At 35.2% G+C, this 16,268-nt stretch overlaps 1 protein-coding gene across 1 annotated transcript; it reads right to left on the bottom strand.

The window, feature by feature from the left end:
- Positions 1-1,081: 1,081 nt before the first annotated feature.
- On the bottom strand, positions 1,082-3,895 carry LOC136800133 (uncharacterized). The gene has a single exon (XM_067056743.1). It carries the CDS (start codon positions 3,830-3,832, stop codon positions 2,894-2,896), a length of 939 nt encoding a protein of 312 aa, XP_066912844.1. The 5' UTR covers positions 3,833-3,895; the 3' UTR covers positions 1,082-2,893.
- Positions 3,896-16,268: the final 12,373 nt, after the last annotated feature.

The following is a 16,268-nucleotide window of genomic DNA, read 5'->3' as shown; positions in this document are numbered from 1 at the left end:
AAGTATACGAGAACAAAATCAAACAAAGGCTCAATAGGATGAAGAATAATAATAAAGATTTTATCATAGTCCGTATAAAAAACCCCGGTCTAGAAGCCTTTTGTTTCTTTCCATTGTTTCTTACTTGAACTTGCGTTGAGAAATTAGTTTGTTTTGCTCACTTTTTGATCATGTGATTAAATCTTAAACCAATCCCATGAGGAGTACTTGGTAACGTGATCAAAAACTGGAGCAAATCGATTTCATCTTTTGATAATAACAAAGGAAAAGCTAGCAAAAAGTTAAAACAATAAGCTTCTAGACCAGTGTTTTTTATAAGGACTATGATTTTATTCGATACACCTGGATACACTTTAAAACATATATAAATTCCATAATGAAATAGGGAGTATGACCTTGATGTCCTCTCCCTAACCCCCTTGTATCACAGACCCGCCCCCGCCCCACTTGAAAATTCACATTGAGTTGATATCCATAGAAATTTTCATCCCAACTGTTGGGAAAAACTCTCAAACGGGACTGTGGAACAGGGGTGTTAACCAGATCCTGGCTAATTTTTCGTTCTTCAATCTCCAAAGCATGAAGAATAATAATATTCTCTTCAAATTTGAATCATAAGATTGATAATCCAAATCAAATCATGAAAAAAAATCAAGATTATACTCTCGGGTACCTAATAGCCGGGGGGGGGGCGCGCTAATTAATTTTTCGAAAATAAATTTTCCACCCAGGACATTCTTATTCCAACCCCCCCCCGCCGCTTATTGATCTTTTTGAAAGTTCCCTCTTTTGCCCTAATTCTGCTGTATTAGCCTCCTTTTCGAAAATTTTCCACCCAGGATATTTTTATTCCAATTCCCCCGCTTATTAAGTTTTCAGATTTTTTCCAAACCCCCCGCTTATTCCAAACCCCCAGCTATTAGGTACCAAATATTTTTCGGACATATGTATATTTAAAAAAAAACTAGTATTCGAGTAACAAAATATATGCGTAGCCGATCACTATAAAATATCTAATAGGTCATTTGGTATTACTCAAATTGGGAGGAAATGATTTAGAAATGGTGAAAAGAAGGCTAGGTTAAAATGAAATATGTTATTTGTATTATCTCAATCATAATATGAAATATTTTTATAAATAATCATAATGAATCTAAAACTAAAAAAAGAGCCAATCAAAATTACTTGCAACTAAAAAAAGAACCAATCGAATTACAGAATTGAATAAGATTTTCGCTTTAACTGCAAACTAATCTGCGCTTATTCTTTCTTTTTGCTTGTCATTTTTTAACCAATGCTTCAATACCAACAGATTATGAACTGTTAAAAGAAAATTCAGAGCACTATAACCTTTGGGAAAAAATACAGGCTTTTTTTTTATAAGAATACACTTTATAAGAATGTCCATGATGAAAATGGCCAAAAAGCTAAGAATATCACCTTCATGGAATTTGGCTACTCAAGCTAAGAATGCCATTTTTAGAGCATTTTCAATTATAAATTGCCAATTACCCCCAAGTAAGGCTCACTCCTTCACAAAAATGCCATTTTATGCTTGAGACGTAATGTACTAAATGTTAAATCTAGTCTGAATTAGGATCCTAACCTAAGAATGCTGTAAGAATATTTTAGGATGATCTTCCCAAAAAAGTTAAGAATATTCATTTTTATAAAAAAAAAGCGTGTACAATTTCGAAAAATTTCGACAAATGAAGAAGAATACTTATATTCTACCGGGGATTTCAAAATCTATTTAAAAATCTTTATTTAAATAAATATTAAAAAAAAAAATTATATATATTTTGCATATATAAATTAAAAAGAAAGTTGTTTAATGAGCCTGTTACAGCGCAGAAATAATGTGATATGCAGTGATATCTTGCTACACACCTGTGTCACACATCCGGTTGGTCACTTTCTCCCCTTCGACAAATTTTCCAGGCACTACCCATTTCTAGAAAAAAACCTAAAAGGTTTGATTACCTTATTGGAACTAATTTTCGCGGGAATTAATTTTAGCGTTTTTCGCGGTTTTTCGTCAAAATTTGAACCCGCGAAAAATTTTGAGAGTTAAAAACCGCGAAAATTAATTCCCACGAAACACAATTTTTTCCAATTTTATCGAAAAATTTGAAAAATCCATAGGAAAATGAAAAAAAATTGTCCAAAATAGGGCAAAATCGTGAAAATTAAAACCCGCGAAAATTCCAGAATGAAAAAACCGCGAAAATTAAAACCCGCGAAATGCAACTTTTCGGATATTTTTTTTCGACCGCTAAAATTAGTTCCCGCTAAAACTAGTACCAATAAGGTAATATTGGTGCGTGGAAATAAATAATTAGACACAACATTCAAATGCTAAGTAGTAAATATCCTAAAAATATAATCAATTACAAAAAAAGTCCAAAATAATAAATTTAAGGTATGTATTTCATGATTTGTAGGCAAAAAGTATTTTGTGCTTTTTCGTGTATAGAATGAAAATAGCTAAAAATTATAATACATAAATTTATAATACATCAATTTTATATAATACATAAACTTATAATACATAAACTTCGGAATCGGTAATCATTCGATTTAAGGAGATTACATTCGATTTTTTCATTTATTGGAATGTAAAGGATTAAAATAGTCTATCAACCAACCATAATCAAGCATAAATAAATTTAGTAATGATATACCTTATCTGGGAAAAAAATGTCGGAGTTTTATTTAGTCGGGTTTTTTTTCGTCGGGGAAAAATTTCGTCACCTAGCTGCACCTAGAGGCATTTTCGTCACTTTCCCGCGACATTTTTTCCCCCGATAAGGTACGATTTGATATGCGCATGTATATGTACATTGTTAACGGTGTAAATTTAAAGATATCTTGCCCTCGCATCCTTTTTTGTTTATTTTTCTTCGTTTGGACAGTGAGATACTTCCTTATTCGATTCAATACTTAAACTCCTCTCATAATTCTCTTTATGTTCACGTAAAAGTGGGTTCGAATCCGTCACACTTAGATCAGCAAATGTATGATTGATATCCCGATGGTGTGTCTCGTCAGCATAAATATATCTCAAAACATCAGGCCAAGTAGAATCTTTCGGTAACATCCAGTAATCTATAGAAACCGGGGGTGCTGGTTTATCATGCCATGCTTTATACAGTTTCTTCTCTGGATTATGGCAATGTGTCAATACTAACGAATAAGTTTCACACGCCAGCTCTTCCAAGTAGCCAACACCTCGATTCAGCCATTGTGGCTTCAGAAGACATAAAAACCAGCATATAGGTGTCGCAACCATTTGAGCTAAAAACACGGAGCCTTTCATAAGTGCACCTGCTTCGAAGATCTGCATACAGGTCACTAAATGCATTCTCTCATTCTCAGCTTCTTCAAGGTGAGTATATATACGACCCCCGTCGTAAGAGAGATTTCGTAAGGAACGAAAATGGCGGTAACCAGCCATTATGAAGGGCGGTACGCCTGCTATTGACTCCAGCAGAATAAGCCTTGTTCTCATAGACTCAGGAGTTGGATCGTCCTTATCAAAAAAAGTAACGGCGTTAAATGCATTGTACGCGAAACGGAGCGTCCCGTACATGACGTAATCTGATGTTTTTGACGGCTCTACGTGATTTTTACATGTTTTATATTTCTCTATCAACTCTTGTTCCGTCCAGACGCGGTTACGTAACGTGTAAGCGTGGTGATCAGATTTGGCGTTTGTTTCCAATGGTTGTTTGACGAGGCGGTCGCAATCAGGGCGGTACATACCGTAAGCGAAGAGACCAGAAGTGGCACCCACAAAGGTACGCAATTTGTTTCGTAAAAATATGCTCATCTTTCTCTTCTTGAATTTTTATAAAAATCTAAAAATATAAGATATGAGAAATGTTAATTATTTCTTTTTGTTTCTTCATTTCACGTTGGTTTTAAACAATCCCTAATAGATTTTTAATCACGGCATAACCTGCAGTTGCATGGAATTTCATTTTCTTTTGTGAAATTCTCAAGTAATTTCTTCAAGAGAGTCTGCTAATCTAATATCAACTGGCAGGTCATTCCATGATATCATTGAGCGAAAACCGAGCGTGGCAGGTGCCATAAATTTTACCATGAACATCAGGAAGTTCTAGAAGAGGACATCTTTGTAATTTATAAGGAATATCTAAGATCTTGAAAAACTACCACATGAAACTTGGATTTGGCTTTGTTTTTAGAGATTTGGAGACCTCACGCATGGGATTTTGAAGGTTCCTCTGATGAATGGTAACATGATGGCCACGTTTAAGCTGGTGCGACCTTTAGGGCATTGTCAATATTAAGATAACTTCTAATCTTCATGAATGCATTCGTTTTGTTATTTACTATTGTACAAATATTGAAAATATGATTTTTAAATGTTAATTTATAATCAATTTCAACTCCTAATAATTTAACAGACTTTGAAGGATAAACAAGGTTTCCCTCAAAATTGAAAAAATCTACTTCGGTCTGATCTGTGCCTAGGAAGATCATCGGAAACTTTTCTGGATTGGCCATGAGGGAGTTTGCTTGAAACCACTCCAAAGCCCTGAAAACATCAGCTTGCAATGTGTACTTAACGACAAAAAATGAAGGATCGCAAGAAAAGAGTATTATCGTCAGCAAAATTACTTATTAGCATTATTAGTTCTATTTATACTGAGACGATTAATTTGTCTGAGAGTGAGCAATTTAGAAAATGAGCATTATGGAGGAGTGTACTTTCCATTTATGTTTCAATAAATAGGATCTCCTCCACAGATCACATTTTACAAACTTCTTGACTCAGTATAAATGAAACCATTAAATAATTTAATTAACTTATAAACAAAGAGTTTCGTAGAACAGTATTAGCAAAATGCCAATGAAATTCCTTTGATCTCATCAGTGACCTCCAGCGAGAATGTAAAGTAACGTGTCTTAGATAAAACAAAATCTATAGCTAGTCTAAAGCTTCTTAGTATAAAGCGAAGTAGTAAAGGAAATAAAGGATATTTTTATTAAATGAACTATATACCTTTTAGACTACCTCTTGAGTATTTTCATTTTTTCCAGAAATGTAACCTCGTCTCTAGTCTAGAAGTAATTCTAATTACAATTAACAGATTAAAACCTTGAATGGGGAAATTTTGAGTTTGGGAAAGACAAAAAACCGCGAGAGGTGTGTTTTTGCAATATCCTATTAAATACACTGAACCCAAACAACAACAAAATCTTTGAAATAAATGAAATGCAAAAAAGCAACCTAGAATAATTTCAAAACTGAGAATAAGAAACATCTCATTTGATAAGGCTCTCTAAATCTAAATGCAATTAAGAATAAGCATCCATAATCTTCCATAATCCTAACTACATTATGAAGCAAATAGAACGAGCTATGTTCTCATAAATCATACATTTCGAATAACGAAATAAATATGTTCAATTCAGAAAGTACAAACTCTTATATAGTAAACTGCATTTATATTTTATGTTTAGTAAGCAAAATAAAGAGTCATCCAATTGATGAAAATCGGACAATTTTATTTGCTTACTAAGCTTATCAAAAAAGTTAATCAAAATACGTAATGCATATTAATGTTTTCTCAGAATGACAAAGGGATAAATGAATCATCCTTCTTCCTTGTGTCTCAACTTTCAACTTATCTTTGAACTTTCCAAACTACCTCATTATATTCTTATAAAAGAAATCTATCATGTAATTTTTTTCTCATTCTTGTAGCTCAAGCAGTTCCAGATCTCACTTGCTCCAAACAACAGCTTAAGAGCCATTTTTTTTAAAAATCTTCAGAATAAAGAAAGTGTGATACCTCACCCTCTTAGATTTTGATGAAATTTTGACCAAATGATCCATCACACAAGAAAATAAGACCATGAAAATTTCACCTTGATATCTCAAGTAGTTTTGAAGATACAGCGTCTCAAAGATAGGCTACTAAGCGAAAATTGACCCCTAAAAATCATGAACTCTGGTGGGGAGCAGATTTTGAAAGCCAATGAATTTTTATTCAAGTACATTAGAAAGCTGATTTACAGTGGTTTTCAAGAACTTTTTGTAGGGAATCAGAAAAAATCAAATTGAGTCTCCAAAATTTTCCCCGAAAATCTTTAGTATCTCCTGTAGAGGGCTTCAAACTTTGTGTAATCTGGGTTTAGAAGCACTTTTAGCTGTCTGCTGATGGTCCTTGGAGACTTTTTTGAAGCAAACTTTTGACCTGGAGTGGTTTACTGGTGGGTTTTGGCCACAAAAATAACATTTTCAGGATTTCTATTTTTGCGTAACCGTCAAAAATGGCCGAAAAAATTGCTATTTTGGCAGATCTGGAGCAAAATTCAAGATAGCGTATCTTTTTGAACCCCCTACAAATTTTTTTGAAACTTTCAGTAATGCTTCCTTAGTAGGTCTAGTTTATAACCTCAAAAAATCTCAGTGGGGGCTTGAAGTCTCTTAAAGATATGATCAATTGAAAATTTGCTTAACTTCGTTGTTTTTTCCCTCCTAAAATGCTAAATCAGGCCCACTTAAGGGCTCTAAAGGTAAATTTTTGTCAAAATATTGGTTGATCTTCTCCAGCCAACTAATCATTGGCATTAAGGGAACAACTGTAAAAAAATTCAGGTCATTTCCATTAACAGATGACATTTTATGACTGTTTCTTTATTTTTAAGTATAGAATATGTAAAAAAATGAGACTGACATCTGGCCTTTCCTACCATTCCAGGGCCTATATTTTCAGGAAAAGCCTCAACCTTTCACAGTTTGGTGAATATTATTCTTAAATATAAGCAGGTTACTTCAACTAAATGGGTTTAACAGTACTTAATTCCTATTCAAAAACTTTTTAGACTCATTCAGAAATCCTACTTTGACAATAATTTGCGCTTTACCGCAAAATTTCTAAGTCCAAGTGTCGTGATTAACTTTAGACTGTCCAATATTTCTTGTCCAGAAGATTTAAACATCATTGTTTGCAGTATCTCATAAAATATCACCCTAGTAATGTTGCTTAGTTATTTAAGAATCAACAAGTAAGGCTGTCAGTGTACACAAATATAGAGATATTGGACAGTCTAAAGTTAATCACGACACTTGGACTTAGAAATTTTGCGGTAAAGCGCAAATTATTGTCAAAGTAGGATTTCTGAATGAGTCTAAAAAGTTTTTGAATAGGAATTAAGTACTGTTAAACCCATTTAGTTGAAGTAACCTGCTTATATTTAGGAATAATATTTACCAAACTGTGAAAGAGGTTGAGGCTTTTCCTGAAAATATAGGCCCTGGAATGGTAGGAAAGGCCAGATGTCAGTCCCATTTTTTTACATATTCTAAACTTAAAAATAAAGAAACAGTCATAAAATGTCATTTGTTAATGGAAATGACCTGAATTTTTTTACAGTTGTTCCCTTAATGCCAATGATTAGTTGGCTAGAAAAGATCAACCAATATTTTGACAAAAATTTACCTTTAGAGCCCTTAAGTGGGCCTGATTTAGCATTTTAGGAGGGAAAAAACAACGAAGTTAAGCAAATTTTCAATTGATCATATCTTTAAGAGACTTCAAGCCCCCACTGAGATTTTTTGAGGTTATAAACTAGACCTACTAAGGAAGCATTACTGAAAGTTTCAAAAAAAATTGTAGGGGGCTCAAAAAGATACGCCATCTTGAATTTTACTCCAGATCAGCCAAAATAGCAATTTTTTCGGCCATTTTTGACGGTTACGCAAAAATAAAAATCCTGAAAATGTTATTTTTGTGGCCAAAACCCACCAGTAAACCACTCCAGGTCAAAAGTTTGCTTCAAAAAAGTCTCAAGGACCATCAGCGGACAGCTAAAAGTGCTTCCAAACCCAGATTACACAAAGTTTGAAGCCCTCTACAGGAGGTGCTAGAGATTTTTGGGGAAAATTTTGGAGACTCAATTTGATTTTTTCTGATTCCCTACAAAAAGTTCTTGAAATCCACTGTAAATCAGCTTTCTAATGTACTTGAATAAAAATTCATTGGCTTTCAAAATCTGCTCCACACCAGAGTTCATGATTTTTAGGGGTCAATTTCCGCTTAGTAGCCTATCTTTGAGACGCTGTATCTTCAAAACTACTTGAGATATCAAGGTGAAATTTTCAGGGTCTTATTTTCTTGTGTGATGGATCATTTGGTCAAAATTTCATCAAAATCCAAGAGGATGAGGTATCACACCCTGAAGACTCTTAAAAAAAATGGCTCTTAAACTATGACCCATAACTCACTAGATTAGCAATAGAGCTGTTCAAACACTCTCTGAGCCTGAGAATGATTTAGAAAAAAAACACATCAAAACATGAATTGACTTAATTGAGCTTTACCCAAATTTCTTAGTTTAATCAAGCTGTTTAATTCCTTAGGCAAAACGATATAATCCTCCAGATTTTCTTTCCCGAATTTTCTGATTAGTTTCTAAATATTTAGAGTTTCACCTTACCTTGGTTAAGCATAAAATGTAAGCATCCTTAGTTTACACAAAGTGAAGCAATTATCAATCTGAATTCCACCCGCTTACACAAACAGGACGCAGCAGAATCTCTATATTCACAAATAGGTGCTTATTAACAGACATATTGGTGAATTTAAAGGTGTCCTTCAAGTGAGTTAAGGCATGATAAAAGGCAAAGTGAAACAGTTCCTCTCACATTCAGAATGTCAAATATGGCAGATGACGTAGATCAATGTGATAGCTGTTAGAGAAGTAATTAATTTAATATCCTATCCGGAGCCACTTAAAGGCTCTGACCATAGTTGGAAAAATGACTTTAGTATTTGAACATAAAAGTTATATTTTAGGTTCTTTAACACTTTTAACAAAGAATTGTCTTTATAAATTGCTTTTTAATCAAATCCCTTAAGAGTAATTAAAAGAATTCAATTGCAAAAATGACATTATGAACTTTAAAAAGACGTTAATAATATGTTGCATCACCTATTTTTATAAAAAGTGCTAAGTTTTAATGGGTAATTAACCTTTTTGTTTCGGATTTTTTTCAAGCTGTCCGCAAAGAATTGAACTGTTTTAAATTTTTCAGAAAATTTTTCTAAATTAATGCATCAAAAGTTATGGCTGTTTTTCTATGAAAAATTGGGAAAAAAGCACTATTTTCAAGATTTTGAAGCAAATAAGGTTTTTGAAAAAATTTCCAAAAAAATAATTTTAGTTCGCTGAAAGATACACCATCTACCACAAACATTTTTTCAAAATGTTAAGGGAATTTTTTCAAAATGTTTTCTCTTCGCCGAAAATAAGCTCTTCAAAGTTGAAATACTCTTCTTCACAAAAGTCTTCATTTTCTTCTTCATCAAATTTTGTCATGGCGATTCTTATATTGTTATACACAAGAAAATAATCTATATGATGCAAAACAAAACACAAAACACAAAACGCAAAAAGATCTCATAAACAAAGGGTGAATCCCTGTTTCCCAGCCAGTGCCTTTCATGAGCGCTATTAGAATAAAAAAAGTGAACAAAGGGATTGGGTTCGAGTTCGGTAATGATCATGACGTCATATCATAATATATACAGGTTTTCGAGATATAACTTCTTATAGCATCAAAATTAATTTTCCTAATAGCTATCATATTGATCTACATCACAAGGCATTTTTTTCAGCTATATTTGAAATTTTGAAAGTGAGTGGATCTGCTTCACTTTTACTTCGGATATGCCATACCTTATTGGAACTAATTTTCGAGGGAACTAATTTTCGCGGTCGAAAAAAATATCCGAAAAATTGTATTTCGTGGGTTTTAATTTTTGCGTTTTTTTCTATTCTGGAATTTTTGCGGGTTTTAATTTTCGCGGTTTTGCCCTTTTTTGGACAAATTTCTTTCATTTTCCTAGGGATTTTTCAAATTTTTCGATAAAATTGGAAAAAATTGTATTTCACGGGAATTAATTTTCACGGTTTTCAACTCTCAAAATTTTTCGCGGGATCAAATTTAAAACCCGCGAAAATTAGTTCCAATAAGGTAACTCTCTTTAGCCCTTACCGTCCCACTAATAGATATGATAAACCCTTTGCCATTATTATTCTGTGAGCTGGTCTAATAGATTTTTTGCTTGGTGCGATATCATTTTGACTTCAGCGGTGAAAATATTATGTAATGAATCTGCACAATAGCCTGAGAGTAGATACTTTAAGCCCTTAATTTCTATCTATATTGATCTTGCTATACCAGTGTCCGTGCGGCAGGCACATACACAATTGTTAGGCTATTTGATTTTGTAACCAAATTTGATTTCCCTGACTGAGAATGGATTAAGGGATGCTACCGTAAGTTGGTCTAATGTCGACATCCGTCTTCTAATTTCGACACCCTTCTTTAGAGATAGGAATAATATGAAAGTTGGAATAGGACCCTGCCGACGCACCGGACTTAACGAACACCAGACACGCGAAAGTCTGGTGTAAAATGAGAATTTTTTTGCGTCGGGTGTTTCGGCCTTTCTATTATTTTTAGCACTAGAAAAGGGTGTTGAATTAGGTCGAATTAAGACGAGGCTCAAGGGATGTCGACATATCGACATATTAGACCAAGCTACGTTTACGGTACCCACCTAGCCCTATGTCCTATGTTTACCCATAGGGTACGATACGAGTGCCCCTAAGAGGGCCTTCGGCTCTGGAGTCCAACCCTGACCCTATTTCTATTTCTATTTTTATTTACATTCTACTCTACACCATCTCCTCATTGGGTTATTCCAAAAAAAAATTGTACATGGTTATTGACGAACTTTTTTCACTAACCCCGCCCCCTGGAAATTTTGGACAATAAACTATCCCCTGGAAATTAGGATTCGACACCCCTGGAAAGTGGGGGGCGTACGATCTTGCGGTATTCGGGATAAGGCCTAATTTAGGGCCGGGAAGCGGTAAAAACGATAAAAAATGTTCGGGAAACGGTATTTTGCAAGAGCCACGGTGACGGTAAAGCACCTGATTTTTCGTCCGGGATGAGGTAATTCTCATAAAAAATAACGGTATTTCGGTAAAAGCCATACGTAGACGGTGTATATGAAATTTTCGGACTATAAAAAAGCTTGTCACAGGAGTCAGCAAAGGTGAAAAAACGCGAAAGACACCCAAAAAATAAGGATCTTACTTACATTTCATAAAAAAACTTATTTGAAACGTTAATGCAGATGTGCACGGGGTTTTATAAAGCCCGGTTCCTATGAAAATGTTTTGTTCGCGGACGTCATATCTCCTTTGTTCCACTTGAGCTTCTCTTCGAAGAGAAGAAGTTTTACGTCCGGAGCGCAGGAGATATGACCGTAGCCTAGGATAAACCAGACAAAGATTCGAATTTTACGAGGCTAAACTTTGGGGCAGACTAGAAACTTCTAAAATTGTCTGATTAGGCTGAAATTTTCCAATCGAAACAAAATACAAAAATAGTGATCGACCTCATACACATTCTATCAGGGGGGGGGTCTTGCAGTTACTCCTTGACACTATGTGGAGTAACTGCAATTTTGGACATTTTCTACAGACACCACCACCCTTGCACTTATTCCATAGTGTACTAACTGATTTTACCCTAAAAATTGGTGTATACCACCCCCAAAAATGCCAAATTTGGCAATTTTTTCACTGAATTCCTCATTTTTGATACCATTTTACTGGGTACGTCTTATTAACGACCGTTCAAGAGTTAAATATCTCGATCATTTTCCAAGTTTGTTAAAATATCTTTCATGCCTTGATTAGAGAAAAAATTTTGTGATTTTTTTTTGACTTTTGAAAAAACTAAAATCTAAGTGAAAAATTGAAAAATGTGCTCACTTAATACACCATATCCTACCAAAATCGACAATTTTGGGCTTAGGCACCACCCATGTTGCAGTTAGTCCACCGGTGGAGTAACTGTTTTCCCAAATTTTGGTTTATATACCACCACGGTAGTAATTGTCATAGTGTTTATATAATAACTGCATGACCCCCCTGATTCTATTCCATTTTGCCGAATTTTTGACTTCCAGTCCTTAGAATTTTATCGGAAAAACAGCGGGACCGGTATTTTCGAAAAATTTGGACGGGATAACGGTGATTTTCAAAAAAATGGCCGGGATGGCGGTAATTCAAAACCTCGTACGCCCCCCCCTGGAAAGTGAAATTTTTTGAAAAAGGGCCTAGAAAGTGGCTATTGATACCAGTTTAGGAGGAGATTACGAAAAACCTATTTGAATTGAAAAAATTTTCTTTTTCATTTACCTCACAATAAATCCTGCACAAAACCTGAGAAAAACACTTGCTGACTGCTTGTAGACTTGTAGTGAAGCTTTGTTTAAAAAAAAGTTTGCTCCCTGGTCAAACGGGATAATTAAATGCACATATTTTATTCGAGGATTCGATGATCACTACCGTGTGACCATGTCATTCTTTCAGAAATGTGAAGCAAGTAAAATTTTCGCCGCTTCGATTCTTCAATGTTATTGGTTCAATTTAGGACCCCAGGTTCAGCTTAACAGCTGGGCACTAGAACTCTATTGAGGTCCGCCTCGAAATCTAGAGGCGTTCTCAAAATGGAAAGATCTTCCTTGACTGACGGACCTCGATGAAGTAGCCTACTTCATCTACTAAGATAAAGCTCAACTGAAAATATGAACATTGAATCTGGCAGTCTGGTAGAAAATAGAACAATTTCAGTTTGAATCAGTTTGCAGGAAAGTTGCTCTGGGTTTGTTTTGTTCTGTGCCTGTGGATCGTATGATTTTAGGTTGTTTTTTTTTTGTTTCCCCTGGCCCTGCATGATACTACCGTAAGTTGGTCTAATCTCGACATCCGTCTTCTAATCTCGACACCCTTCTTTAGAGATAGGAATAATTTAAAAGTCGGAATTGGTGATTGAAAAAAGATTTATCCTCCCTTACCACTAAGCAAATAAAATAACTTCGACCTTTTCTTAATTTTTCAGCTCTAGAAAAGGGTGTCGAATTTAGAGGAGGGATGTCGACATTAGACCAAGTTACGGTATGTTCAGGTGTTGTGATGTTTCTGTGCCACAATTTGTGGTAGGTAAAGTATGAAAATACCTTTTTTTTAGTGGAAATTCCCCATTTTTCTTCACTTTTTGTGATCTACAAAAATTGTAAAATTGTTTTTAAAAGTACTGCTCAGCTCAAATTGAAGAGATCTATTGTGTGGTGAAAATAGGTTTTTTTCTCCTCCAAAATGACAGAATAAAATAATGAGAACACACCTTTCCCTCATTCTCCCATTCTCCGCCAGACTGCCAGACTCTCTGTCATTATAAACATTAGTAAAAAAAAGGTTATACTGGTGCCTGTACAGCCGTATATTTTGTTACTCTCTGAATAAAGATCCTCCAATGAGTTGATACCACTGAGTTTGATATCAGTATACACTTAAACTCGTATATCAAGATTTTGGGATTTCGAGTAACGGGCCAATTAACTTTCGTTTTCAGTGGTTTCATTTTCGATTTCAAGCCAACATCTTAGCAACGGTGTGCTCGCCCATAGTTACAGGGGTTTGTGCAATAAACCAAACATAGAAAATTTTCCAAATCCCCCATTTCAATTGTTTCACTTTTTTGCACCAATTCTTCAAAATAAAAATATTTAAGATTTTAAGTTCTTCTTTTATTCAATGATTTCTTACGGCACTTTGTTGAAAATCTAACTCTCGCATCAAATTCTCGCTTTCTTCAGTAAATTGAAGATGAGAACAAACCTAAACTTGCTTATAGGATCACGAATTGAAACAAATATATGAAGGGTGGGATTTTACCATTGAGTTTCAAGCCCGAAGGGCTAGAGGTCAATCTCTAACCTTTCTCAGGCAAGAAAAATTGAAGCCTTAAAATATGCGCCGTATTTTTGATGACGGATTGAATCTAGCAATTCCTTTGTCTTCGAGTGATATATTTTTCGAAATTAAGCGGTAAATTTTAGTTTCAATCCGTCATTTGTGTAAAAACCAGGCGGGTCGCTCAAGGCCGCGCAACTTTGGTAGGATTTGTTGGCTTCAAATCCTACCAAAGAGATTGACCTCTAGCCTTCGGCTTGAAACTCAATGGATTTTACAGCCGCTTGTCATGCAAGGCACTGAGAGGCCACGGGTGCCAAAAAGAAGGGCCGTTTGAAATGCGGCAACCTCATTGGTGGAAATTTGATAAACATCTGCGAAGGAGCGCCGGGAAGCAATCAGTAGAAGAGACCACTTTCGTTTTTGTTGCAGATTTAGATATAAACTTCCCTCAGGAATTACTTGTCACTGTGTTGTGCCAACTTGTCAGTATTGTAAATTGTTCTAAAGGGAAAGATAAAAGAAGTAAGACTAGCCTAGTTTCTAATCCTGATATAGGAGTTTAAGCTTAGACTGTCTATCGAATGTTAATGATCTATAAATCAAAAGAATGTATTAAATATCTTTTTATGATTCTTCATCCCTCCAGTTTGACAAAGTCAAAATCAAGCCAATAGAAAGAAGTAATATCAGTTCATGCTGGTCCATATGTACAGTTTATAAGTATAAGTTCAAAAGTATCAGTTAGTATCATTTTCAAAGTCCAGTAGGACCCTCCCGGCGCTCCGGAAACCTCCGGTGCAAAAAGTGCCGTTTTTTTCGTGCACCGGAACACCGGAACGTTCCGGTGCACTTCCGGTGCTTCCAGTGCAAGATTTTTCCGAATCAAGCTGCACCGGAACGTTCCGGTGCTTCCGGTGCATGATTTCCGCGATATAAATGCGATAGCGTTCGCTGCGCTAATCATTTAAAAAGTAACTACGGCACGCGCGAATTATCCAAATTCTAAAACCAAAATACATAGCAGATTTTTTTTAGAAGAGAAATCAGATTCTTGGTGATAAATGTGATAAATTGGATTAATTATATGGTTGATTACATTTAGCTTAGATTTGTGAAGGACGAGCGGGGCGATAAATTCGTAATAGCCCCGCTTTTTTGTAATCGCCCTGATGTAAACAAACTCTAAACCATGTTATTACTAGTACAAATTAAATGACAGTCACGGAAATTCTTGCATTTTCACGGGGTCCACTACGTTGCATTTGCAACGGGTCGAAATCGAAAGTAGCGCAAAAACCCGGTGCAAATACACTGGGTTTTTGGAACTCTGTGCATTTGCACGGGGTGGAAAATTAGAAAATTTAAGATTTTGCAATGGTTTTACAATCAATTAACATCATTCTTTTTGTTTAGAATCAGTATTTAGAAGATGAATCAAATTCAATAAGATATACCAGGTAATCATTCTTTATTGTCTATATATTTTGATTTGGAAAGTAAGAATTGTTCCTTCTTATGCTGGCGTAAGGCTGTGGCGAAAGAGTTTATCCACACGGTCAAACTTTCGATTTTCAAATACGGAACATCTCTCGTTGTTTCTTCTTCTTCTTTTTCATTTCAGTTTTCATTTTTATGGGAACACAATTGCGATCATCATATCCAGGTGAGACGTGTATTTTCCACATTTTCCAACGTCGTAATATCATAATGACACACATCCATTGGCGAGGGCGAGAATATGCTGGAAACCCTCTGGAGAATACCCTCGTGTCAGAGATCCGGTGGAGTCCCTCGTTCCACTGGAAAACTTAGCCAAAAATCGTCTGTCCGGTGGAAAAAATAACCTGAAATTTTAAACCACTTTAAAAGAACCGAATGACTTTATCCTCGGTGTGGTGGAAAGATTGCACTGCAACCATTCTCTCTGTAAACTTAGAGCTGGAATATATATTTTCTATCCCAATCGGGACACTACGATTAGATAAAAAATTTCATCCACACTGAAGGAAAAAGCTCCACCGGGGCGGCACTGAAACAGTGGTGTATGTGCGCGAGAGAATGAAAACAACGCCCAGAAAGAAAATAAAGACCAACGAAGTTACAGTCTATATTCTATTAATTTGATTGTAATGATCAATGGCCTCATTTTTATTTTTGGCCACTTTTTTTAATGTTGTATGTATTTCGTAACGTATATTATTTTATAAATTGTTAATTTTAAAATAAAAAAGGTGCGTCCTTATTTTCTTCTTCACGATCCTCGAGCAACACGCTCTCCCTGAACAGCTCATAATGGTAACAATCGGTAACATCGGTAACATTGGTGGCGGCACTCTAAATAAAGAATGAAAATTAAAGTTATGACTGTGATCCGTGGTACGGTAGATTTTTTAAAGCTTGAAACTAGACAAAGTGACCGTCGCTCAAGTCTGTGGATAAACTGCCGA

This window comes from Clytia hemisphaerica, unplaced genomic scaffold, assembly GCF_902728285.1.
Source record: "Clytia hemisphaerica strain Z4C2 unplaced genomic scaffold, Clytia hemisphaerica genome assembly, whole genome shotgun sequence".
NCBI classification, from domain to species: Eukaryota; Metazoa; Cnidaria; class Hydrozoa; order Leptothecata; family Clytiidae; genus Clytia; species Clytia hemisphaerica.
The sequence above is the reverse complement of the archived record's forward strand: the minus strand, read 5'-3'. Positions and strand labels throughout refer to the sequence as shown.